This window comes from Trematomus bernacchii, unplaced genomic scaffold (assembly GCF_902827165.1).
Source record: "Trematomus bernacchii unplaced genomic scaffold, fTreBer1.1, whole genome shotgun sequence".
Classification (NCBI taxonomy): Eukaryota; Metazoa; Chordata; class Actinopteri; order Perciformes; family Nototheniidae; genus Trematomus; species Trematomus bernacchii.
This window is the reverse complement of record NW_022987674.1, coordinates 605715-632317: the sequence shown is the minus strand read 5'-3', so window position 1 is coordinate 632317 and position 26603 is coordinate 605715. Positions and strand designations below refer to the sequence as shown.

Sequence of the window (26603 nt, the reverse complement as noted above, 5' to 3'; positions counted from 1 at the left end):
AGGGAGAAACTTCAGATCTGATGAGAGCTGGGCGGCTGTGAGCAGGGTCAACTCACTGTGCAGTGGATTAAGGTTTACAGTTATTCCAGATAATGATTGACAGGACTGCTATTCGATGTGACCTCTGATCCCCTTTTGAAGAACATCATCAAATAATAACAGACCTTTGCACTTTAGAACGATCTCACACAACACATCCTTGCTCATGGCTGACAAGACTGTAAAACCAATGCTTTGTCCAAGTCCAGATACTGCCCTTAGTACACTGCATGTTGTACTAACAACGATAGCTAGCAACGATAGCTAGAGACTAGGGTTTTTAGGACGATATTAAGTAGGCAAATGAACTCAAACACGTCATGTTACAATTATTTTTGCTGCTTGCTACAAAAGGAAAACTCACGCTCTCATGTCAGGGGCACTTGAGTGAGTGACATGCCGGCTCTGCATGCACAGCAAACCACCAATCACAATCATTCTTGATCAGATCACAGCAGGATAACCGAGCTAGCTCAGCTTGTTGCTCTGATAACTGCGTAACTTCCGTGATGCAGCTAAGATGGCGATCGTTGAGTGAGAATCGTCCAGCATTGGACACTCTATGATGAGAGCACTCATCGCGCAATGCCCTCAAAACAGCACATGTAATATGCTAGAAAGATTAAACCTAACTATTAGAATGAAGTTTTTGTTCAATAAACACTCACTCGAATTACATGTTGTATTTTCTTGTACAGAAAATAAAACACAAATATTCCATCCAAAGGTATTGTGACGACCCCTGCCTTGTTGTCTCCTGTGGTGTGAATGGCCCTTTAATGTTTCTCCTCTGCTTGTGACGCCCTGATTGGGGACACCTGACGCCCTGATTGAGGACACATGATGGCTGGCGGAGGATTAAGAGGCCTGAGCCAGAGTCTCGATCTCTCTCTCCCGCAGAGGACCTGACCTCGGAGCAGCCACGTTGCTTCGTCTTTTGTTTTCCCTTTGTGTTAGTTTTTTTAGTTTACGTTAAGCTTCTGTTAATAAATATATTTTTCATATATGTTCTCGTCCTTCCCACGCTATGGCTCTTGGCCATAACAGGTATCTTGTTGTTGAAGGAAGACAGTTGTTATATATTGCACTTACCGGGCATTCTTTTGTTGTAGAGACCCACCAGGAGCACAGCCAGCGGGACCAGGAGTGGGAACAACAGAGTGTTCTTACCACTCCAACAACGATGGGTCCTGAACCGCTAGGAAGTGTATGATCTAAAATATAAAAAAGAATACACTAGTTTTACATCTTCAAAATCATTCCTATTCCTTATATCAAATGTAATAATCTTTCTGTTAATACTAGGCAATTCGGCTGTGGTTAGTAACGTTGGCTTGTAAGGTGTTTCTAGGTCTCCCTCACTAATTTGACTCAAAGGTTATTTTGGTCGTAGTCGATTAAGAATGAATCATTTGATCTTCCTCGAGATAATCAGATCTGTCAAATCAATTAGTCAACAATTATAAGTATTTTTAGTTGAGAAAAGCCTTACTAATTTCAATCATTTGTCCCTTGCCAGCCTCTGCAATTAACATGTAAACAGCAAGAAATGCTAAAGCCCCTGTCACACTGTCCTGAAATTGACACCCGATGGACACACGATAAAGGAAATGTTCAAATTCGGCTCTGATCGTAACAACATCGGGCCATTCGTGAGGGCATCTTAAGCCATCGTATGACCGCCGGTGGAGTTTCTCAGGCTCCGGCAGCAACTTCGTGAGCGGCAACTTCGTAAGTTACGAATGTAAACGTTCAGTTATTTTGTATTGTGTTAATGCAAAAGGGAAACATTCAAGCAGTGTTTTTCTGCATTGTAGAAGTTTGAACTCAGCTGCTCTTATGTTTAGTCAATAAAAAAACGTTTAGCCAAATGAAGGCCCCCATTGATGCCACAATTAGTGACCCCACAGCCATCAGAGCATAACATCATGCAGTCTATTATATCAAGCCTTTAATAGAGGCTTAACATTGTAATTTGTGTCGTTTTTTTAAATCTTTTTATCATGGATTCGTTCTTCTCGGTTTCTTGCACACTAAATGAATGTCATAATCATTGGCACATCGCACAAATTCAAACAAAAAATCCCTAGAATTGAGAATACAAAGAATAATTGAATACAAAAAAAAAAACAGTGGCATTTGTAGCTTGAAAATGTTTCATATTTAATGTAGTGGTGATTATTGGGACTGAACTTGGTTAACTGTCTCCTCTGCTGCAGAGTTAAGAAGGTTGAAATATTGAACATTTTTGGGTGAAAACTGTTTTGATTTTGCTCCACAGTCAGATCCCAGGGACATGATGTGTGACAGAAAGGGCCTGGAGGCGGTCAGCTGAAGTTTCCTGCGTAACAAAACCCCTCTTTTCCAACTCCAAATCAATGATAACATGCATGACTTTCCCACATCCCAAATTCACTCATTAACTTCTGTTCTGCTCTGGTGCAGCACAGTGCTTTAATTTAGTCTCAACTCCCCCTTTATGAAGGTTGCTGTATAAATAAAGTTTTCTTACAATAGTCGATTGTCTAAAACATATCAAATGTATTTAAAAGATCGGACAAACATCTGTGGTACTTTTCCATCAGCCGGTAAGTTTTGCTGTTTATCAGATGACGTCGTTTTTCAAAATGTTTATAAAAGCATCTCAGTGTCTCTGAGGTAAAGACATCTGTCCATAAAACCATTTCAATTATCAATCATCGTGAGTTACTTAGAGGGCAATGCCCTCAGTTTCATATCTGTATGTAGTGTCTCTGCTTTAAAGAGTCCTCTCCTGCTGATGTTCAGGTGTATATCAGTATGTAGTGTCTCTACTTTAAAGAGTCCTCTCCTGCTGATGTTCAGGTGTATATCAGTATGTAGTGTCTCTACTTTAAAGAGTCCTCTCCTGCTGATGTTCAGGTGTATATCAGTATGTAGTGTCTCTACTTTAAAGAGTCCTCTCCTGCTGATGTTCAGGTGTATATCAGTATGTAGTGCCTCTACTTTAAAGAGTCCTCTCCTGCTGATGTTCAGGTGTATATCAGTATGTAGTGTCTCTACTTTAAAGAGTCCTCTCCTGCTGATGTTCAGGTGTATATCAGTATGTAGTGTCTCTGCTTTAAAGAGTCCTCTCCTGCTGATGTTCAGGTGTATATCAGTATGTAGTGTCTCTACTTTAAAGAGTCCTCTCCTGTTGATGTTCAGGTGTATATCAGTATGTAGTGTCTCTACTTTAAAGAGTCCTCTCCTGCTGATGTTCAGGTGTATATCAGTATGTAGTGTCTTTAAAGAGTCCTCTCCTGCTGATGTTCAGGTGTATATCAGTATGTAGTGTCTCTACTTTAAAGAGTCCTCTCCTGCTGATGTTCAGGTGTATATCAGTATGTAGTGTCTCTACTTTAAAGAGTCCTCTCCTGCTGATGTTCAGGTGTATATCAGTATGTAGTGTCTCTACTTTAAAGAGTCCTCTCCTGCTGATGTTCAGGTGTATATCAGTATGTAGTGTCTCTACATGTCTCCATGCTTTAATGTTCAGAAAGCTCTTTATTGTTCTCATACTGCCTGTGCTGCAGCACCTCTGTTCACCCTCTGTCTGAAACCAGAGCCCAGTCTGCTCTGATTGGTTAGCTGGAATTTTGGTGGGTTTCCTATTGACTTTTTTAAATTTATTAAATCAATGGGAAATACAAATGTAACCAAACTGTGTAGAAAAATAGAAGTAAAGGAATAAGCCTTGGCCCTTCATTTTTATTAATTTTATATTTGTAATATATTGTCAGTTTGTGTCTTTAGTATGCTGCTATTAAATACCTGAAACTAACTTAAAATAATGCTGATGACGTCAGAAGGAGGAGAGACTTTGGACCAATCAGATGGCGCAGCGCTGCTCATCATGTCCTCTGTTGATACAGCGGAGAGAAGGTGGTCCTCCGCTCTCTGTCTGACTGACTCTAAACGGAGGAGGCGGATTAAAAAAGAGGCTCCCCGGTGCTTTAAAGTGAGTATGTCTCAGAACCTCGTTATAAAGCCTTTTAATTAATCATTTATCGTTTCTTCTGGCAACCTGTTCCTTAGCTAACGTCAACAAGTGTGCTAATGTGTCAGAGCTAGCAGCCGTTGGTGTCTCTCGGCAGAATAGGAGTTTTCTAACGGCTGTTCACCTGTTCGCTTTAAAACTGCCGTTAGCTCCTGATTTAAACTTAACCTGTCATTAGCATCAGAGCTAACTGCTAGCCTCCTGTCTGCTGCTGGCTGTCATGTGACTCTGATTTGTTTGCCTTGTTTGTTAGTCAAAACACTTTGCATTCCCTCACAGGTGATGGTAGCATCAGGTGCTCATTTTCTTTTAAACCAAATATTATTTACCACATTTTAAAATACTAACCTATAATTATTCTGTGCTGTGGGTCATTTTACATGTTTCATATTCATATTCACACTTGTGTGTACTTTACTTGAGTATTTTAATGTGATGTTACTGTGTTCTTCTACTCCACTACAGTTCAGAGGTACATGGTGTACTTTTACTCCACTACATGTATTTAATACTTTTTCTACTTTTACTTGAGGAACATTTTGAATGCAGGACTTTTACTGTAACAGAGTATTCCTACACTCTGGTACTTCTACTTTTACTCAAGTACAAGATCTGAGTACTTCTACTTTTACTCAAGTACAAGATCTGAGTACTTCTACTTTTACTCAAGTACAAGACCTGAGTACTTCTACTTTTACTCAAGCACAAGATCTGAGTACTTCTACTTTTACTCAAGTACAAGATCAGAGTACTTCTAATTTTACTGAAGTACAATATATGAGTACTTCTACTTTTACTCAAGTACAAGATCTGAGTACTAGAACAAGTACAACATACTTTATCTCGTAAACATGCTCTTACAATGAAAATAAATTGAAAATCAGTTCAAAAATGAAAAATAGTTTCATTTTAGTTTTTTCAAGATAACCCATGTCTTTATTTTAGTATTTGTCATAAAAACACAAATGATTTTCAGTGTCTAATGTGATGTAGCAGAGAGTATTTGCAAAGATTAATCATATATGTTGTTGGGAATTGAGATCATGACAATTATATGTTTGTTACTTTGCATGTATTTTCCTTATTTCTCCATCAGGTAAATCCAGTGGCGGCGCCAGGGTATGGCTGGGGTAGGCTACAGCCATACCAAGAAATGGCTTAGCCCCACCTTAGCCCCACCATGAAAAGTGATGCAAATTCAATTACATAATAAGCGAAATGCTAAATGTTGAGAACACGGATTGCGAAAATATACGGGTCGTGTCCACAGCACACAAACTGATCCTGCTGTAACAACAAGTGCACGTTACTGATGCAATATGGTTGAGACCATTCGGGCTTATGCTATAAGAGGGGTGCAAGGAATAGTCCAAGTAGTGGGGGAGTTTTATACACTAAAGGTGTGGAAATTCTCTGGCGTTATAATATCAGCGCGGCCGCGGTCAGATCAAAATGCCTCCGAATGCAATTTGAATAGACCTACAGCCAATCAGAGCAACGTTGGATCTGTCATGCATTACTGATTGAGATCAATCGGAACCGTCATTCAGTATCCCCATTGGATCTTCAACGTGTACTATCATACGTCACGTTCACAGTGATCCCTTTTTATTTACTACAAGACAAATGTGCCGTTTTATTTCATACAGTTCCATTTTGATTGAGACAGGGAAATAATCTAAACCTCACGCGTGGCGTTTCACTGTCAAGGGGGGCGATATAGTGTGTATGTAATTACATTGCAAATACTGACTTGAGCACCACCACTGTATGGGTTAGCCCTACCATAGATTACCCAACAAAAATGCTCTGGCGCCGCCACTGCAGGTATAAAAATTATATGTTTGTTACTTTGCATGTATTTTCCTTATTTATCCATCAGGTAAATCCATGGACGGTCTCATTGAACACTCTGGACTCTACTCCTCCACCTGCTGGCTCCTCGAGCAGCCGGATGAGGAAGCCTCTGATTCTGCTTTGTTTTGACCCTAAATGTGTTGTTTCCTGTCAGGATGGAGAGAGGGGAAGATGGCGGTGTCCTCCGGTCTCGCTGCAGATCACCAGAGACGCCCCCCACCTCCCCGGACCCGGACCGATCCTTCAGCTCTTTGGACGGGGACAGGAAACCAGAACAGCAGCAGCAGGGCAACGGAGTCAGCCATGCTACCAGCAACGGTGAGAAACAGATTCAAGTATAAGTTTAGTTAAAGGTAGGGTAGGTAAGTTTGAGAAACCGGCTCGAGATCGCTAGAATTTGAAAATACACAACCGGAGAAAATCTGCCACTTCCTTACAGAGCCCCTCCTCCAACACACAAGAACGTGCACATGACCAATGAGGGCACGAGATAAGTCTGTGCACAGATGGAAGGCTGACAGGCAGGTAGGCCATCCAGTTATTTTAGCCGGGCCGGCTCAGATGATTGGTCGTGCTTTTTACAGTACCACGGCTTCCACAGATGACATTTTTTTATGGATTTTTTGTCAAAGCACTTCAGATATTCATTGCTATCAGGATGTTAAGAGCATTCCATGGAATATAACAACAAGTGTATCTCGAGCCGGTTTCTCAAACTTACCTACCCCACCTTTAAGGTTACAATACTATACAATACAGCTTTATTTATAAAGCATTTAAAACCTCCAGACTAGGGCTGTGCAATTAATCGTATTTTAATCGCAATTACGATTTTGGCCTGCCACAATTACGAAAATTTGCTAGGTTGTGACCGTGCACTGCAACATATTTGATCTAATTAATTTTGGTCTAATTTATTTGTATTTATCATATTTATATATGTTTAGTAGCTTGGGGAAGTGCGCTCCAAAATATTTGTTGATCTTGTTTATTGGTATTTATTATTTTGATATTATTTATTTAAATGTATAATTTATTTTTGAATTGGTTTTTCAGTTGAATTATACGTTCAGGGTAATCAACAGTTAGAAAGATACTGTTCAAATTATTATTTGTATTTGTTTTAAAGTTCAATAAATGGATTTTTTCAAAGTCAATGAATAATCGTGATATCAATTATTGACCCAAATAATCGTGATTATGATTTTTGCCATAATCGCACAGCCCTACTCCAGACCAAAGTGCTGTTCAGTCAAATAAATAAACAAACAAACAAACATCACACAGCTCAGCTCACACACCATAAAACAAGTACAAGTAAAAACAATAGACAATTTAAAAGCAATAAAAGCAACAATCTCCAAGATGTCAATACGCTCAGGAGAAGAGGTGGGTTTTCAGAAGCGATTTAAAAACAGACAGTGTGGAGGGTTCTTCTCTTGAGTCTAAGTGAGGACTCTTGGTACATTCTCCCTGACAAATCAGTGCCAACTTTATTTCTATAGCACATTTTATACCAACTATGTGCAATATGTGCAATATATATATGCCGTTAATAACTGCAATAAATCCTCAGAACTGTTACAGGATGTGTATTTTGTAAATTGTGTAATTTGTATTATACAAATTCTTAGGTAACATGAAGCTGTCTTTGGCTCTTTTCTGCTGTAACTATGTACATCTCCCCTCTGTGGGACGAGTAAAGGGATTCTGATTCTGACATTTAAAAACAGAGTTAACCAAAGTGCTGTTCATCAATACATATATAAAAAGCAGCATAAATACATTTAGACAAAACCGATAGGACAAAAAAAAACCTTATCACCTGAATCTCCTCCTATACCCCATTCACACCAACGGTGTTTCAGGGCTGGTTCGGAGCTGGAGCTTGAAAAGCACCGGGTTTTCCTGTTCACACCGCAGCGGAGCAGCCTCTAAACTCCGGAATCCGGTTCGTTTCGAGCACCAAAAAGTTGTCCGTGTAGAAGCAAGAACCGCATACGTCACGCTTACGTCGGAGGGGGGCGAGATTAACCTGAGATAACAGTTAAGGCGAGTACGGCAAATAAAAGTTGTAACAAGCAGTAGTGCTGAGCAAAGTGACTAGAAGGCAACCACACACTTGTAAAAAAAAAACACGCTTTATAAAGTCAGGCAACACTAACCAGGCTTCGTGTGATTCTGTTTATTTGTACCTTACTTTGACCATCCGTTCGCTGTTATTGATCATTGTGGAGAGCAGGCAGACGTTTTGTTTGTTATTATAGCAGCTATCGGATGGAATCAATACATGGGCTGTACAGGTTGTCATGTCCGACTATCACAAGTAGAATCATAATGAAAAATACGCCGGTAAAAAGTGCCTGTCGAAAACGGCTTAGCAAGTAGTCAGTTTAGCTTCGGTTGCTATGCTAACATCACCCATGTTATACCAGAGAAACTTTCATAACAGCGTTGTGATGCCAAACAGCGTCAATTCAGACTGACACACATTCACTTAAGGGGAACTGGGGATATGTATCAGCTGCTTGTGTGACAGTCAGACAGTGAATACTTTAGAGCCGTGTGAGCTAACCCGGAGCTAACGGGAGAATACACTCCCGTGGAAGAGCAGCCAGCACTGCAGCGGTAGGTAAATGCCGTTGAAACACATGAATAAACAATGAACCACGGCACTCTGGAGAAAAGTATAAGGTTGGAGAAGTCGTTATTTAATTTAATCTGGCTTCGTATGATTAAAAGCAACACAATAATTAGTTTTGATATGCTCAGATCTTGTTTGCTCTCTTTCCAATTTCACAGGCATAATTGAGGTGGAGCATGTGATCAGCAAGAAGCTGCAGCTGAAGAGGAAAGCAGAGGTTAGTGACGCAGTACTTTACATTAATAAAATGCTCAGTGGTAGAAGTATTCAGATCCTGTACTTGAGTAAAAGTCCCAATACCTTCATGTCAAATTACTCCATTACAAGTGAAAGTCCTACTTTCAAATTCTTACTGAAAAGGTACAGAAGTATTGTCAGCAACATGTAGCTAAAATATAAAAAAGCACTCAAGTTTTGTGCAAATAAAGTCAATATATAATAATATATGACATTATTTTAGATGGTGTTGCTTTAAGTATTATCTTACTGTTTGTAGACAAAGTTTTTTTACTCAAATGATTCGTGTTTAGTTATTTTCTAGAATATTATGGACGATTTATCTGTTGTTTTTACCTCAAGCAGTTGTTCCACTAAGTTAATCTTTAGAAATGCATTATTATTAGATAACAAACACTAAACTTGGATGAAAGTGTTCAGGGTGATATTTCACTGTTTTCGACAGGCTACTTCTAATGCCTAAGTTAATCACGTGTCTTTTATGCATATATTTTTTTAATGATTGAGTTCATTTATGATTTAACGGGGTCTTTATTTCAATCAGATAGACATTCATTACATTCAGTACTTTTTATCAAACTAAATCCTTTCTAGATTTGAGCTGAATTAGATATTGATTCTCTCCTGAAGACACAAGAAGAAAGAAAGAAAGACCGTTGAAATTAAAATAGATGATTTCATTGAAATCTCATTTTTCATGACAATTTTTGAAACGTTTTTTTTTACCAGAAAAAGATCCCTCTTGAAGTCATGCATTATTTGGCTTGTGCTCGAGGGAAACTAATGTCAAATCATGTCTCTTCTCTCCTGATCGGTGTGGAAAAATGAATTCTGTAGGTCAAGTTTCAAGTGTTTATCATCACGTGCTCATGAGCTTCAGTGTAGATATGGCAATGACAAACTGAAGTCACAGGCTCCTCCAACAGAGCAACATGAATATATATAGGACATACAACAGATCAAATAGCTAGAGCTATGTTCCTTGTCACATTTAACACCAAAATATTCCACAGAATCCTTCCAAGTATTTGCAGACTATGAATGATAACTGCTGCTGTTTATTCAAATTATTACAATCCCTACTAGAGATGAGCTGAATCATGACCGTTGAAATTAAAATAAATGATTATATTGAAATCAAATTTTTCATGACAATTTTCAAAACATCTTTTTACTTAAAGGGGACCTATCATGCAAAATGCACTTTTGTACGTCTTTTCTACATGAATATGTGTCCCCGGTGTTCCAGGGAACTCACCAAGTGTCAGAAAACACAACCCTCTCTATTTTCCTCCATACCCAAATCCAGTGGCGGCCGGTCCATAGGGGCGCTAGGGGCGCCGCCCCACCTCTTCCCATATTGATAAAAATAAATAATAATTAAAATTAAAATAAAAAAAAAAAAATATGTTTAAAAAAATATATATGTTTTTATTTTTATTTTAATGAACAAGGTAAATATTATATAATTGGTATCAGTAAAATGTATAATCTACAATAAAATCTCGTTTAAAATTGTGTTACGATGTCTAAAGTTACTGATAAGTCACATGTTTCCTGCCTGGCCTTGCCCATGCACCTTCTCTCGTCTGGGCGCTAAGAGAGGAGCCTTCAACCAGTGCAGCAGCAGCCACCAGCAGCTGACTGTTGCTATCTGTAACGTGTAAACTATGCCGCGAAAATATAATTTCAGCCAATTAGCGTCGTCAAAGATGACGGTCACCGGGCGCCAATGTCAGCGCCCAGTGCAGTCTGTGAGTAGTTTGGACAGTGACTCGTATCCGGTTGACGCAGTAGTTGATGAGGATGGCTTCGTGTGCAGGTGGAGTCTCCGGACCTCGGTCCGCGCCTAATTCTGTTCAAGAGCTAATCTCCAATCCTTTCGAAAGGAGAAGTTTGGCAGATAAATTGTTGCTTAAAGACCTTGCACCGGACCAACCCGATTTGAATATATCGCAGCAATCTCGTGAAAAAGACAACATTTATACACGAGGCTTCACAAGTAGCTGGTACACAAGAAAGGCTTGGCTAGCTGGATGCAAACAGGTAAATGCTGTCTTTTGTTTCCCATGCTTGGATATCACTTTATATGTAGAGAGGAGGTTTCCCATGGTTGTTAGAAGTTTATTAATAAGTGGGCATTTATCACAGAAGTGATTGTTCTGTCTCCACGTTTGTTGCATTGTCTGTGATGTATTTTCCAACGGTTATAGCTCCTGTTCTGTCCCAGCAACACTACACGGTTTGCAGCTCCACCACATTTTTGGTTTATCTTCGGTGTCGCTTAAAATCTGCTTCCCATCGGACTAAAACCTCCACGTAATCTGAAGACAGATACTTGAAGTTATTTAAACCTTTTGCAAACTTTATGTTCTTTCTTGCTCTAGCCTTGCCAGATACATTGTACATAACACATATATTATCATTATGCTAACTGGTTGTTCGTGTTAGACGATGTAGCTTTTTCATTTCTGAGTTATTGATATATGTAAATAAGCCTGTTTGTAAATAATCCTCAGAGAAACAAAGAAAAAACACAATTTATGACATTTTGTGCTGTGGTTATTTTTTTTAAATTGCATTTATTCACAGTTCAGTTTGAAATGCTGTAGTGACTTGTATTGAACCACTTAAATATTTATAATTAATGCTACTGAAAAGATGCTATTAATTTTATATCTCACATGCAGTTCACTGTAAAGCTACTTGGTGAAGGTGTTGGTTCATAAAACATGAACAGTTTTAAGAAAGAAAAAAACAGACCAGTTCTGAGAACACAAATTCCTGGTAAAGTAGTAGATGTTCAGGTTGATAAATAATATTTTCCACACTGAAGATTATGGAGGTATTGATCAGTCTTCTCATATTTTTAAGCCTCGATTTCTCCTTCCCCCCCCCTCTAACATCACCAGAAGTCATCATTTAAGGGGTCATTTCTCGAAAAAAAAATTCGGGGGGAAACCCCCCGGGTAGGTCACTTGCGGTACGTCAAGAGCCCCACCAAAAAAAAAGACCACCGGCCGCCACTGCCCAAATCTCTAAAAAAGGGGCTGCAACGGATCTGATAAAAACTGATCCAGATTTGAACACTGTCCTGACGTCAGGACGGTGGCGCTACGGCTATTGGGCCAACTCCACCAATCAGGAGGAGACAGCCACGGCCTTTGCCGTTCCAAAGCGCTGGAGACGCTGTAGTACATATGCCAGGCCTGTAGGTGGTGCTGTTCTCACTGAATCTGCCCTTGCTAAAACAGAGCTAGAAATTGTCAAATTGAGCGAAATGAGGCATGGCTAAAATGCATGATCTGTTTGGTATTTTGAAAAAAAAAAAAAGTATAAATATGCCTTATACTTATAAGTATGGTCCTACACTATATTATTCAAATATAGCATGATAGGTCCACTTTAATGGCCATTATTTGGCCCGTGCTCAAGGGAAACTCGTGTAAAATCCTGTCTCTTGAAATCTCTCAAAATGAAATCTGTAGCTATGTTCCTTCTCACATTTAACTCAAAAATATTCCACATAATCCGTCAAGTATTTGCAGACTATGAGTGATACCTGCTTCTCCTCTGCTGTGTTCCTCAGCACCTGAAGAGCGACCTGATGCATCAGCTGGACGGCCACGTGAACGACTTCATGGACAGTCTGATGGAGGAGTCGTCCAGCCTGGAGTCTGCTCCTCTCCCCGCCTCCTTCTCCCCCCCGCTGTCCGACAAGGAGAGGAGCAAACTCAGGTGCCTTTGCTCTCCTTCCTCCCTGTCAAAGTCTTATTTGAGGTTGCAATAGAGCGGTGCAGTGATGACGTGTTTTTGTAGGTCGACCTTGAAGGAAGCTGCTGGTTCCCTCGACAAAAAAGCAACGGGATTTCTCCAGAGGATTTTGGAATATTGTAAAAAATAAGATCTGTGGAAAACGAACCTGTTTGATAAATGCACGTTTTGTTCAGCCGGATAATCTCCACATGTCTACCCTACTTTTATAATGTTCGAATCAAAATAATATCCAGAAGCAAAATGCTAACGTGATGCTATAAAGGAACTACAGGCGAGTCCAGCAGCACGACTTCAACGTCACGCCAACTTCAGATCCATATTCAAACACACAGATTCTAAATGGAACGAGTTGAAGCGTTTGTTTGAACACTTAGCAGGAGGCAGGTACTTGCTCTCAAGCAGAACAGGGCAAACTAACTTAGAGGAGTGTTTACGTGTTCGGCGTAATGACGTACAACGGCCTCCACGACTTCTGTAGTCCTATTCAGCCACTTGGTAACAACCATCGTTTTTCAGACACGTCAACTCTTCAGAAATCACCAGTGGGGTCACTGCTGATGGATTTAATGTCCTAGAACAAAACGTGATCCGTCTCTTCAATGTGTCTCAAAACCACAGACCTTATTTCCAGATATTTTCCTAACTCCCATTGACTCTGAGACGAGGGAACCGTAAGTGGTCAAATGCTAACTCACTTCCGGGTTTTAGGACTCGTCACTGCACCACTCTATAGATGTGTGTAAAGACAATCTGTTCCTGTTTCTCTCTTGGTCGCACACACCTTTTCTCCGTCTAAAGTATATCTACTGTGTGTTTCCCTTCAGGTATTTCCGGCCTCCTCACGGTGAGGGGAAGCAGTTCGTCAGTCGCCGGTCCCTCTTAGAGTAAGTTACGGTTGTGATCTGAGATAAATATATATATATATATATATATATATATATATATATATATATATATATATATATAATGGAGACAGAGGAGTAGAAGCACTGTTGGGTCTTTGTGGTGATCAGCTACAGGCGCTTTCACTACTTCTTTAATCTTGTGAAAGGCTCATTGCAAGGAGGAATGTGCTCCCATTCAACAACAACTTAAAATACATGAACAGTTAGGGACAATAAGGTGGATGAACACAAGATTATAGCAGGTTTAACAAAGCTAAACACAAAACTGGCAATGAATAAACCATCAGTAAGTATATGACAGTGTTAGATTGTTCCACAATGATCTATTTCACAGACTCAAATTAAGTACCATAGCATCTTCAGAATATCCACTTCAGAAACGATCCTTTAAGGTTTGTGCAAGTTTGAATTCGCCTTTACCACATGTGGTAACTTTGCAACTAACACAGGTCTGAATCAGAATCAGAAACCCTTTATAGAGAGGTGAAGTCCCGCCCATCTACTTCCGACTCATGGGACCTTATTTCGGGAAAGATATGTATTGAAGTCAATGGAGAGAGAAAGATTATCTCTCGATCCCGTTTGAATTGTGCCACGAATTACACATATGATGTTTGTCAATCGTAAAAAATCATTTCCATGTCAAAAAAGTCACAGTTTGTCGTAAAACTGTTGAAATATAAGACTATGAAAAATATGCAACTAGAAAGACTACAAATCCCAGAGTCCCGGTCCCGCATGCTGGCTCTTAGGAACCGACTAATTCCCCTTGTGTGTATGTCCAGCTCTCAACATGCCCAGACTTGGAGTGATTTTCACCTCTTTTAATACTTTCCGCCTCATTCTGAAAGAAAGAAGTGAAATGTGCCAACGTGACGGCCGTCTGGGTGTGTGGTGCGAGACGGGAGATGGAGTTCATTGAGCGCTTTCACACAAAACAAAGTGTTACTTCACAGTTTTACCACACATTTTATTTTTTTAATAATCTTTCTCTCTCCATTGACTTCAATACATACTTTTTCTGAAATAAGGTCCCATGGAGGTCTCCGGAGAGGGAGGGACTTCGCCTCTCTATTAGTCCCACAGCTGTACATCGTTATAGCAAAATATTTAGAATTGTGGAGTTGCAAAGATATCACAGCCTTCAAATCGTATTCTAGATACTTAACACATTGTTTGTTTGGTACAGATCCTCTTAAAAAGCATGTATCAAAAGTAGGTGAACACATCTTCCCTTTATAGAAACATAGGTAGAGTAACAATGTAAATACTGCTTAACGAGTAGTAGGTGTTGTTGTTGTGGACCCTGAAGGCAGCATCTCAAGGGTTCCCTCATGTTCTCAGTGGATCTGCTTCTGATCACATGCTTCTGTTTGTCCTCAGCCAGCTGTTTGAGGTGAACCACATCAGGACCATCTACCACATGTTCATCGCTCTGCTCATCCTCTTCATCCTCAGCACGCTGCTGGTGGATTTCATAGATGAAGGCAGGTAAAGGAGAAGTCTGCTGTGTGTAATGTCGTGTCTAATGATCAGATAATCATTTGAAACATAAAGTCTTGTACTCTGATGGCATCCCCCCCCTCCCCCTCCCCCTCTGCCTCAGACTGGTGCTGCACTTTGAGCTGCTGGTGTATGCGTTCGGACAGCTCCCCCTGGTGGTGTGCACGTGGATCTGCATGTTCCTGTCGGTTCTGCTGGTTCCCTACAGTCTGTTCCACCTGTGGGCTCAGACCCAGAGGGGGTCTCACCCTCAGTTCTGCAGCTTCCTGTTGGGCTCTGTGTTCCTGCTCTTCCAGGCGCTGGCTGTTGGCTTCCTGCCGACGTTTGTGGTTCTGACCAACAGCTTCCCCCCCGCCTCCTGCTTCATCGTCATCCTGGAGCAGGTGAGACCAGATGTCCGTCTGTCCATCTGCAAACATCTGCTGGGAGAGGGATTGTACTCTGAGGTTTTTAAAAATGTTCTTTGGGAGTTTTTTATAGCTCCCTGACTGATCTGTAATTTGTGATATTGGGCTATATAAATAAAATGTGATTACTTGATTGACTTATCATCGTCTGTATGTAATGTCATCTTATGCTTATGTTCTATTGCAGTTCAAAAAATGTATAAATATACCTTGTATAGGTATGGCCCTACAATATATCATTTAAATATAGCATGATAGGTCCACTTTAATATGTACGTTATGCTTATATTCACTAGGATTGTATATTAAAGCATTTTTAGTATAATAATAATAATATTAATAATAAAGTATTAATAGTATAATATTACTACTGATGTCATGTTAGAAACATAGCTGTTATTGCTCACTTGATCTAAAAGCACTAGTATGATAAATAAATGATAAATACGCATGTCAAAAGGCTTAAAAATGGTTATTTAGTTCAGTATAAAAAGTATGTTTACAGCGTCTTCGTCAGTTTCTATTTTCACCTATTTTATCCAATCAACCTGTGGAGAAGCTGACGACTGTATTTAGATTCTTTGGTGAAGAGAAGGTGTTTAGCCGAGATATTCAGTACGCATATCAAGAGCAGCTCAGCTTTTTATTAGTCCCAAAGCGAGGAGATTTTCAATGTTCTTCCAGCAGCAACGAGGTCGATGCATGAGCAAGAGGGACTACAGGATTCCTTCATTATTAACTTAAAGAAAGGCAAGATATCATAAATACATGATCAGTCTGTAACAGCAGTTCTGTTCTATTATTTGTGTAACTGCAGGTGCGTCTGATGATGAAAGCCCACTCCTTCGTCAGAGAGAACGTCCCACGAGTCCTGAGCTGGGCTAAAGAAAAAAACAGTACGTCACCTTTCAGAGACAGCTGTGTGTCCTTTAGAGTTTCCTAAAAACACTTAAAAGGCATTACATTGAATAATATTACAAATGACAATGTCTTAATTCAACGTAACAAGAGTGGTCAGAATTACAAGGGGAGGTCATTTGGTTCTGTATTCTTTATTTTCCCAATTCCCTTTCACATAAACGTCTTGCAGATCTGGATAGCAGGAACAAATTGTACTTGAAATAAAGGGAATAGGGCCTGGAAAGTCCTTGAATAAAATGTTTAAGAAGGTGTGGGAACGTTGATGTGGTCTTTGACATCCTTACATTTGAAAAAGTACATAATGTCTGGTCTCTCCTCTATAGGCCCCGGCCCTGTGGTGCCTCAGGTCTCTCAGTATCTCTACTTCCTGTTTGCACCCACTCTCATCTACAGAGACAAGTACCCCAGGTAACACTATTCATATTAAATATCTCCTCACAGCAGATCATGTGTTTGATCAAACCTTATTTCTCTCTTAACGCAGGAACCCGGTGATCAGGTGGAGCTACGTGGCCTCAAAGCTCCTTCAGGTACCTCTTTCATATTCTAAAGTTAATAATAATAATACAAAATTATATTTATAAATAGCGCTTCTCATGAACTCAAAGACGCTTTACATCAGGGGTGTCAAACTCAAGGCCTGTCGACCAAATCCGGCACGCAACCTCATTTGATGTGGCCCCGCAAGAGCTTGCAAAGAATATAATACGTTTATTATACGGTTACGTGCCGCTTTACAGAAGCACGTTGCCCATAAACTACATATCCCACGATGCATCTTGTTTTGTGACATGCGCACTGAAGAGACTTGCAATTATTTTCCGTAGACTTCTGCTTTCAGACGTAGTTAATTATGAAGTTATTACCCTATCCGATAATAATCCAATGCAGAGGCAATCATGTTATATAATACATTATTTTATATATATTAAATATATGTATATTTTATATAGTCTTAAAGTTACAACCAGCCCTTTGAGTGCAACCTTAATGCTGATGTGGCCCGCGATGAAATTGAGTTTGACACCCCTGCTCTACAGTGTAAGGGAGGGTGGACAAACAAAGACAGGCAACAGGAAATGTATTGGGGGGGGGCGCTTATGGGTAGACAGAGGTGAAGAGATGGGTTTTGAGGCGAGACTGGAAGAGTGTGAGGGACTCAGAGTCACGAAGATCTTAGGGGAGGGAGCCTGGGAGCTGCCACTGAGAAGGCTCTGTCCCCAATGCTGCAGAGTTTGGATGTGGGAATGGATAGGAGACCGGCTGCGGTGGATCTGAGGGGCCGTGGGGGTGAGAAGGTTAGTGAGATAGAGGGGGGGGGGGGGGGGGGGCAGATGGTGGAGGGCTTTGTAGGTGAGGACCAGCATGTTGTAATTGATGCGGTGGGAGACAGGAAGGACTGGGGTGATGGGATGCTATGATTTGGCACCCAGACGTTGACCCCAGAAGAGCCAAGACTCTATGATCATGATGGATCCCCCCCCCCCCCCCCCCCCTCAGGTGCTGGGCTGTCTGTTCTATGCGTACTACGTGTTAGTGCGGCTCTGCATCCCTCAGTTTCGCAGCAGCAGCCGGCAGCTGTTCGACCTCCGAGCCATGGTACTCTGCGTCTTCAACTCCATCCTGCCCGGTAACACCCGACCGTCATAGTTCTCTATCTGTGTTTTTCAATTGTTGTTTTACTTTGATGTATGCTCCACGACACCAAGTCAAATTCCCCGGATGTGTCAACCTACCTGGTAATCAGTGGCGGCCGGCCCATAGGGGCGCTAGGGGCGCCGCCCCCCCCTCTTCCCACATGTTTGATTGTCATTAAAAATATATTAAAAAAATATTTATTTTTTATTTTTAATGAACAAGGTAAATATTATATAGTTGGTATCAGTAAAATGTATAATCTACAATAAAATGTCGTTTAAAATTGTGTTACGATGTCAAAAGTTACTGATAAGTCACATGTTTCCTGCCTGGCCGCAGAAATCATTACCCTCTCTCCTCTGGGCGCTAAGAAAGGAGCCCGCAGCAGCAGCCAAGCTGACTGTTGCTATCTGTAAACTATGCCGCCGAAACATAATTTCAGCCAATCAGCGTCGTCAGATCTGATGGTCATAGGGCGCCCATTTCAGCGCCCGATGCAGTCTGTGAGTTGTTTGGAATCGTATCCAAGGTGACGCTACAGTATATGAGGATGGCTGCGTGTGCAGGTGGAGACTCCGGACCTCGGTCCCCGTCCAAGCACTGTTATCAAATCCTTTCGAAAGGAGAAGTTTGGGAGAGAAATTGTTGGTGAAAGACCTTGGACCGGACCAACCCGATTTGTTTATTTAATTTATTTCCTTCTTTTCCTCCAGATGTTGTAGTTCTCTAACTGGCCTGTTGAGGGCATCCATCCGGTTTTAAATGTGGTCAAATGAACTGATCACCATACTTGCCAACCTTGAGACCTCAGAAATCGGGAGCATTTCCAAAACCACCGCGGGGGGGTGCTAGTGGATCGCCGGAGCATGTATTAACATGCTTATTGTAGTTGTAAGTGCACTGCCTTGCGGCCTGTAGCACCATATGTGTGGGCTGGACCTGTATTTTACAGGAAAGGAGTGAGCAGAGGGTAGAATTGTCGATTCTTGTTCTGTTTGCTGTGACTATCTTCCAGACTTTCAGTTGAGCGCGCTACGCTACCATGGAAACCAAACAATGGTGTAGCTGTATTAAAGTCCGAGTGGAAACAGTCCTGAGTAAATCTGATTTTGTCAGAAATTGGGAGAAATGCGGGAGAAATATGACCCCGGGAGGAAACCGGGAGAGGGCAATGAAATCGGGAGTCTCCCGCGAAAATCGGGAGGGTTGGCAAGTATGCTGATCACACTCCTGAGTAGAAACACAACTCTTAATGGTAAATAGACTGTTTATATCTAGCGCTTTACCAGTCTCTACGACCACTCAAAGCGGTGTACATACTACAAGTCGTCATATAATATGAGTCCGATGTGTGCAAAGCAAGAGAGGTTTGGGCCTCTTCTGCCTGCAGTGGAAAGATAAGATGAGAAGTACTTTATTGATCCCAAATTGGGAATTGAATAGTCCAGTGAACCTGCCTCAGTCTGAGGATCCACATGCAAATGATGTATCTAATCGATCATTCCATGCACGTGTATAGAGACTCTCTTTCACTATGTGTTCTCCTGTTGCCTGTTAGAGGAGCCTCACACAGTAATCTCTCTCTCTCTCTCTCTCTCTCTCTCTCTCTCTCTTTCTCTCTTTCTCTCTTTCTCTCTTTCTCTCTTTCTCTCTTTCTCTCTCTCTCTCTCTCTCTCTCTCTCTGCAGGAGTGCTGGTTCTCTTCCTGGGTTTCTTCGCCTTCCTCCACTGCTGGCTCAATGCTTTCGCTGAGATGCTCTGCTTCGCTGACAGGATGTTTTATAAGGTACTTCCTGCTGTCTCTGCCAGCTACAGCTTCATTTAAATGTCTATGTTCTTTATACATTTTACATTGATATTCAATCTAATATTTAATATTCCATTCCTCTCATACTTATGTATATATCCTGCTTTATATTGTGTTACTGTAAATATGTAATTCAACATGTATATTTTCTACTTTTTTTAATGCCATTTTATTTCCATTGAGATGTTTACATTTTGGATTGTTTATTTCCACTCTTTTAATTTCTATTGTACAATGCCTTGTCTTTTTATGCTGCTGCAACGCAAACATTTCCCAAATTGGGATCAATAAAGTACTTCTTATCTTAATATCTTACTTTATACTTGACTAATTGTGATTACACCTCCCAGGATTGGTGGAACTCGACCTCTTTTGCTAACTACTACCGCACCTGGAACGTAGTGGTTCACGACTGGCTGTACTGCTACGTGTACCGCGACATCCTGTGGGTGAGTGCTGCTCATATCTGCATAATACTGCATACATATGTTATAAAGAACGACAGCTCTACTCCAGAAAGATTACAATAGGCTGTGGAACGATCAGGATCCCTGACTTTCATCTGTTTGCCATCTCGCTATCTACTTAGCCGCGTTCACACCGGAGTACTTTTCACCGTACTTTTCGCATTTAGTTCCGTTAGTACCCCTTATGTCGCGTTCACACCAAAAAGAGCACTTCATTTCGGGAACTTTTTCCCCCATGTTTAGTGCCCGCTGAGAGATGGTACTTTCCTGGGGGAAAAAGTGCCCCAGTTCTGATTGGCTGGGCGAATTGCAAACCACGCCCCGTACAACTCTGAAATGTTTTGTAGAGCCGCCATTTTATTATCCTGGCATTAGCATTATTAGCATTAGCATTCGCCCAGCGCACAAACGCAGAGAGACTAACTTATGGCAACACAAAACAAAACATGGGAGCGGTGGAGTGATGAGGAGGTGTCGGCGTTCTGGCGATTTACTCTGAAGGCTTCAGTAGAAGCTGCTGGGAGTCCCAGCAGCTTCTACTGAAGCCTTCCCCAACTCCGGGGACTTCCGGCCGGGGACTCCGGGTGGCAGTATACGCCGTGAAGTTGTTTGCTGCCTGCCAGTAAACCCAAAGCAGAAGAAGAAAAAGTGACGTCAGCGGCTCATTTGCGTAATCTTCCCTCATGGAAAAGTACTCCGGTGTGAACGCGATCTGTACTAAATGCCCCGGGGTAATAAGTGCCGGGGCTCTGAGTGCCGGCACTAAATACGGCAAAGTACTTGGTGTGAACGCGCCTCTTGTCTATCTAAATAGTTATCACCGTAATAAACCGTATTTAATTCTGTCTTAATGAACATTATTTAATTCCATATTCTGAAATATTAAAGGTATGGTAAAACTACTCAAATATTTCCAATCTAACTGTTTTTTTTATTAGTCAATTCATTGAACATGTTAGAAACAAAACAAACAATAATAATAACAACAAAGAAACAAAATAAAAAAACTTTCAAGGTATAAAAAATCAATTCTCAAATAGTTTCCTTCATGATCAAAAGGGTCGAGAAGAAGCTTAACAACGTTCCTGGTCCCCCTCTAGCGTACATTGTTCATGAAAATATAACTTCAGGTCATCGTCATCAGCATCCGTGATATTTGATCCTTTGTGAATTCTTTGGTGCTAATTGTGCAAAAATATGAACCCTAATGACTCCTCTGTCCTCTCTGTTGTTTCTCCAGATGTCTCGGAAGCGCTTCAGACCGGCGGCCATGTTGTTTGTGTTCACGGTTTCTGCCGTCGTGCACGAGTACATCCTCGCCATCTGCTTCGGCTTCTTCTACCCCGTCCTCTTCTGCCTCTTCATGTGCTTCGGAAGTAAGAGACAACTCATCTCTCTCCACTCTGTTATTATTGCATGTCAGTCACCATAAATGACTGGTCGAACTCAGTCTCTCTGCATTTATCTTAATACCGTATCGACCCGAATATAAGACGACGCCTCTTTTTCAAGACTCATTTTTGGAGAAATACCTTTTTGAAGACCAAATCTTGTTTTATAAAGGAAACTACACATTGTGTTCAAATGTGCCGTCGCTTGGGGGAACACTCGTTTGGCGCGATCTGTTGTTGTGACTGTAATTACATCGAAAAGTCTAGAACCCGAATATAAGATGACGAAAGAAACCCATCTTATATTCGGGTCAATACGGTAATATACTCCCTCTCTCTCTCTCAGTGATGTTCAACTTCATCCTGCACGACCGGAGGAAAGGTCCCATCTGGAACGTGATCATGTGGACGTCTCTGTTCCTCGGTCAGGGGGTCATCCTCTGCCTGTACTCTCAGGAGTGGTACGCCCAGCAGTACTGCCCTCTGACGGAGGTAACACCTGCAGGAGCACTTTAACACTTTCACACTTTTAACCAGAATCTTCAAAATGTGCCTTTTTTCTTATAATTTGACTTTTTTCTCAGGATTTTACTTTTTTTTCTCAAAATGTGAATTTTTTGCTTCAAAATGTGGCAGAATTTGACATTTAAAAAAAAAAATCATTTTGTGACATTCTCACTGAAGAGACTTGCAATTATTTGCCCTAGACTTAGTTATTTATGGGTGACCCGTTTCAAGTTCAAATTATATAATAACGGAACAATATATAAACACTACAAAACTGATTCTGACAATGTTTGCCAAGTCTGAAGATCTCTAAAAAAAAAGTGTATAATTTGGTGTTGGGGTCTGGGGAGACCCAGCAGAATTGTTGTGGGTGACTCAAGGTCAAATTTGGCCCAATCAAGATTCATCTTTGACTTTAGACACCCCTCCCCCCCCCCCTTCATCAACTGTAACAATCATTTTTCGCAACATGCACCTGATCTCCCCTCCCTCTGCCCCCCCCCCCCACGGGAACTCCACCTTTCTCAAAGAATATGTACACTAACACTTGAACCTGAACTCACACATGCACGTGTGCAATATGTGGTGTAATGTGTTTTGGGGCCATAACATTAAATTACAACAGGATTGTACGGTTATGAATGCATAATAAGTTAGTTATGATGTAGTTAAAACAATATTGGATGAAATAAATCATGGGTCAAAATTGACTTTTGAACACAACACAAGGGTTAAATATTTATATATGTATTTTTATATAGTCTTAAAGTTACAACCGGCCCTTTCAGTGGAACCATAATGCTGATGTGGCCCGCGATGAAATTGAGTTTGACCCCCCTGACCTAAACTCTCATATGCTCCTTATTGGGGAGAGCAGAGACAAAATCGGGTCTCAGGACGTCATGAAACTGTAGAAATTGTTATTTTTTCCCTTCAAACAATCACAGATCTGAGGGCATAAACGCAGCACGTATCTGTACAAGTGTCCTACGTGTATGACATTTGGTGGGTATATGTAACACATGGAGAAGAACAAAAAACGATATTGGAGCGCGTCCCTAAACCCAACAGGAAGTCGGCCATGTTGAATTTAACAGCATTTCTTTACCGTATTTTAACAAATTCCTTGTACAGAATTGCTCCAATCCACTTCAAATGTGTTCAATAACATCTTACGACATTGAGGAACAATATTGTATTAAAATCATTCGTCTACATCAACCACCCTGCTTGGACGTGGTGGGAAAAAAAGCTCCTTTCAGCACAAAACTAGACGATGAAAATGACATTGTGTTATTACCATTAACTAGTTAGTCCATGCTCCAACTGTCCCTGTATAACCACAGCTGTACCCGGCATCCAATCAGTAGCCTCGATGTGTGTCGATGTCCAAGGACTTGTTTAAGTTGCTGTTCTAAGAACCAATGGGAGGAAAGAGAGGAGTTATATCACTGAACCATAAAACAATAGAACATGAACAGCTGAATATGAGTGTTAGCTTTGCCAACCTTAAGCCTGGACACAGATTGAGTTTCATGTGATTTTTTGTATTTATTTCAGCCTTCATTCTTGGAGTTGTTGAAGCCTCGCTCGTGGAGCTGTCACAGAGATGCTGGACTCTGATTGGCTGTGATCCAGGTCTCTTCACTGCCTCTGTCTTACCGTCTGTTCTCTCTAGTTTCATTTACATGGACACTAGCTTACTCCCGCCCGACTCGCCCCCCCCGGAGCAGCCTGCCCAGGTACAGCTTTGAAGCTTTTGTGCTTTTCTTTGCCATAGTCCGGTTTGGACTGGATGAAATATTTCAGGATTGCACTTTTAACTTGACATGTTCTCACTTGCTTGGTTTCAAAACATAACAAGTGCCACAATCTGTTCATTGGGGACCATAACATCAATGCTATTTTCCATTGCTGTTGCCGGCCGCTATTGCTCACGTAAACCTACTGCTGCTGCACCCCCTGTGATCTCAGAGGCACCCCAAGTCCTTTTGATCTGCGCCCCTGGTCATGTGTCTGTGTATGAATGTATGGAAGAGATCCAATAAAGTGCCAAAATGTTCTTTACTCCAGCAGCAAAGTCACAGCGATGCCTTACTCTCCTGTTTTATGTCTTCAAAATCATCCCAACACACTGACACACTCACATTTAATCACATGTGAGCTTTTATTTGATTTCCAGATGCATTTCCATTATGTTCGCCTCGATCAGCTGTGAAACCTCTCCTTGTGCCAATATGATCTGATGGCTAACAGGAAATACAAACATCACTCACAATGGTTCATATTTAACAGTGTGCAGTTACTACTGTATTACAGATAACGTTCAGTATGTTGAGAATGTTATTTATTTTCACCGCCAAATAGATTTATTTTGGAAAAGAACGGCCGCTGTTTGATGTTTTGTTTAAATTCATGAGAGATACTGCAGAAGGTTTGTCTGAAAAGGAAAAGGAAGGTGCGTTGGAAAAGGTTGGGACATGATTGTATAATGAATCTTAAACTAAATGGAGATGGAAACTATGCTGAGTTAAGTTCATATAGTCTGACAGCTGAATGTATTTGTAATCATCCCAATATTTGTAATTGAACTGGTTTGAACATGAATTTAGCTTCAGAGATAATTCCCTTTTTAATCTGAAAGATGTTCTGTTTTTGAGAGTTTTGTGAAGCTGAAACACACAATCATTTAATACTGCAATTGAACTTAAATATGAAGGATACTTGCACTAAGGGCTTCAGATTGTATTGTGAGATATTCAGCACATGCAGTCAGACAGGGTTTTGTTTAAATCATAAGTACACTGTCGTTTCCATGTCAAACTAATGGAAAAAGCAATGTTTGTGATCATTAGTTCATGCTGTCTTGTGAGTACATCTCAAAGGTAATGCACAGTTGATGTCACTCAAATACTGACATGTTTGACAGCAGGGAGAGTGAAAGATAATGTGTTTACATGTGTGAATAATGAGATGCACAATTAAGAAAAAACTCTGCACTTTCAAAAACGGTGACCACAAGGTGGCGCTGCAGTAAAGCTTCACTTTGATGCCTCTGCTCACGGAGAGGCTTCCCCAGAGTCATTTACACATAATACATTAACAAACAACTACCAGCTACTTATTTGTATACATATGTACAGATAACAGAATGATTGGGCTACCCTGTACTACTAAGTAACTCCTGACAAGTCCCTTTATCTTGAAATTGAGATGCAGGGAAAAACTTAAGAGCCAACCTGTTTATTGAAATGATTTATTTATATTTGGGTCATATACTCTGTCATTTATGTGTCCTGTGAACTCATTATGAATCAGTTTGAAAAGTGTCTGATACATTTTGTAAAGACTCGACAAAGTGTAAGAACTCAAGAATATGTTGCCTTAACCTGTTTTGTATTATACATGTTGTATATAATGGTCATTGTGCCAACTTAATGGTATTGATACAGTCTTTCATTAGTTATTTTACATCACATGTGTCAAACTCAAGGCCCGGGGGCCAAATCAGGCCCTTGGTGGATTTAATTTCGGCCCGCAGGATAATTTCTAATTACTATTAGATCTGGCCCTCTGGTATATTGCACGCACACCTTCACTCCATCCTGAGGGTCTCCTCAGCTCAGAGCCTGGCCCCAAACATTGATGACCTTGCTCCCAAGATGAGATGCCAAGTATCTGAGCTAGCATCACAGAGCAGCACACTGAGTTTACATGTTTCCTTCTGCACTTTTTCTCTCACGACAACAGGGCATGTTTGGTTTGTTCTTTGAGGGGAATAGTTTTGTTGAAGCTGTTGTTGGCCTGTGGAAAAATGTACTCATGAGAAATGACTCTGGAGAAGCTGCAGATAGAGCCATAAGAAATGAATGCAACTGATTATTTAATGTTTCATGTTGTTTTTATAGGCAATAATTTAAGCTTTGTTAGTTCCAGGTTTAATATGTGCAATAAGTTCATTTCAATACGTTCTGCAATAAACATTGAACCAGTCCGGCCCTCGACTAGTACCCATTTTTTTTATTTTGGCCCACTGTGTATTTGAGTTTGACCCCCCTGCTTTAGATGTATTCATTTGCAAATTTGCAAAGATCTTTAGTGGATCTATAGAAGTGTATACTGTCTATAAAGTATGTGAACAATTGATGAATCAATATGATTTGACTTATTCTGGTATGTTTTATAAGTCTGAGTCATTATACAGTCACAGTGCTTAATGAGGTTCAAGACAAACTTAGATCGCATGTTCCTCAACAGTCAATCAATCAATCAATCAATCAATGTTTATTTATATAGCCCAATATCACAAATGTTACATTTGTCTCAGTGGACTTCACAGTTTGTACAGAATATCAGTATGACAATACGACATCCTCTGTCCTTAGACCCTCACATCGTACAAGGAAAAACCTCCGGAGAAAACCCAGAGTTTAAAGAGAAAAATGGGAGAAACCTCAGGGAGAGCAACAGAGGAGGGATCCCTCTC

At 40.8% G+C, this 26603-nt stretch overlaps 1 protein-coding gene across 1 annotated transcript; it reads left to right on the top strand.

The window, feature by feature from the left end:
* Nucleotides 1-3932: 3932 nt before the first annotated feature.
* On the top strand, nt 3933-24468 carry LOC117487536 (sterol O-acyltransferase 1-like). Its single transcript, XM_034136178.1, has 16 exons — nt 3933-4018; nt 6069-6232; nt 8717-8775; nt 12385-12533; nt 13397-13456; nt 14861-14968; nt 15084-15363; nt 16205-16283; nt 16632-16716; nt 16793-16838; nt 17809-17938; nt 19634-19731; nt 20103-20201; nt 21460-21595; nt 21957-22102; nt 23678-24468. Exons 2-16 carry the CDS (start codon nt 6070-6072, stop codon nt 23738-23740), a joined length of 1701 nt encoding a protein of 566 aa, XP_033992069.1. The 5' UTR covers nt 3933-4018; nt 6069; the 3' UTR covers nt 23741-24468.
* Nucleotides 24469-26603: the final 2135 nt, after the last annotated feature.

Coding starts and splice junctions, on each gene's coding strand:
- LOC117487536 (XM_034136178.1), top strand. CDS start 6,070: ATGGAGAGAGGGGAAGATGGCGGTGTCCTCCGGTCTCGCTGCAGATCA. Junction 13,457..14,860: donor AGTCGCCGGTCCCTCTTAGA/GTAAGTTACGGT, acceptor GTTTGTCCTCAG/CCAGCTGTTTGAGGTGAACC. Junction 20,202..21,459: donor TGTACCGCGACATCCTGTGG/GTGAGTGCTGCT, acceptor TTGTTTCTCCAG/ATGTCTCGGAAGCGCTTCAG.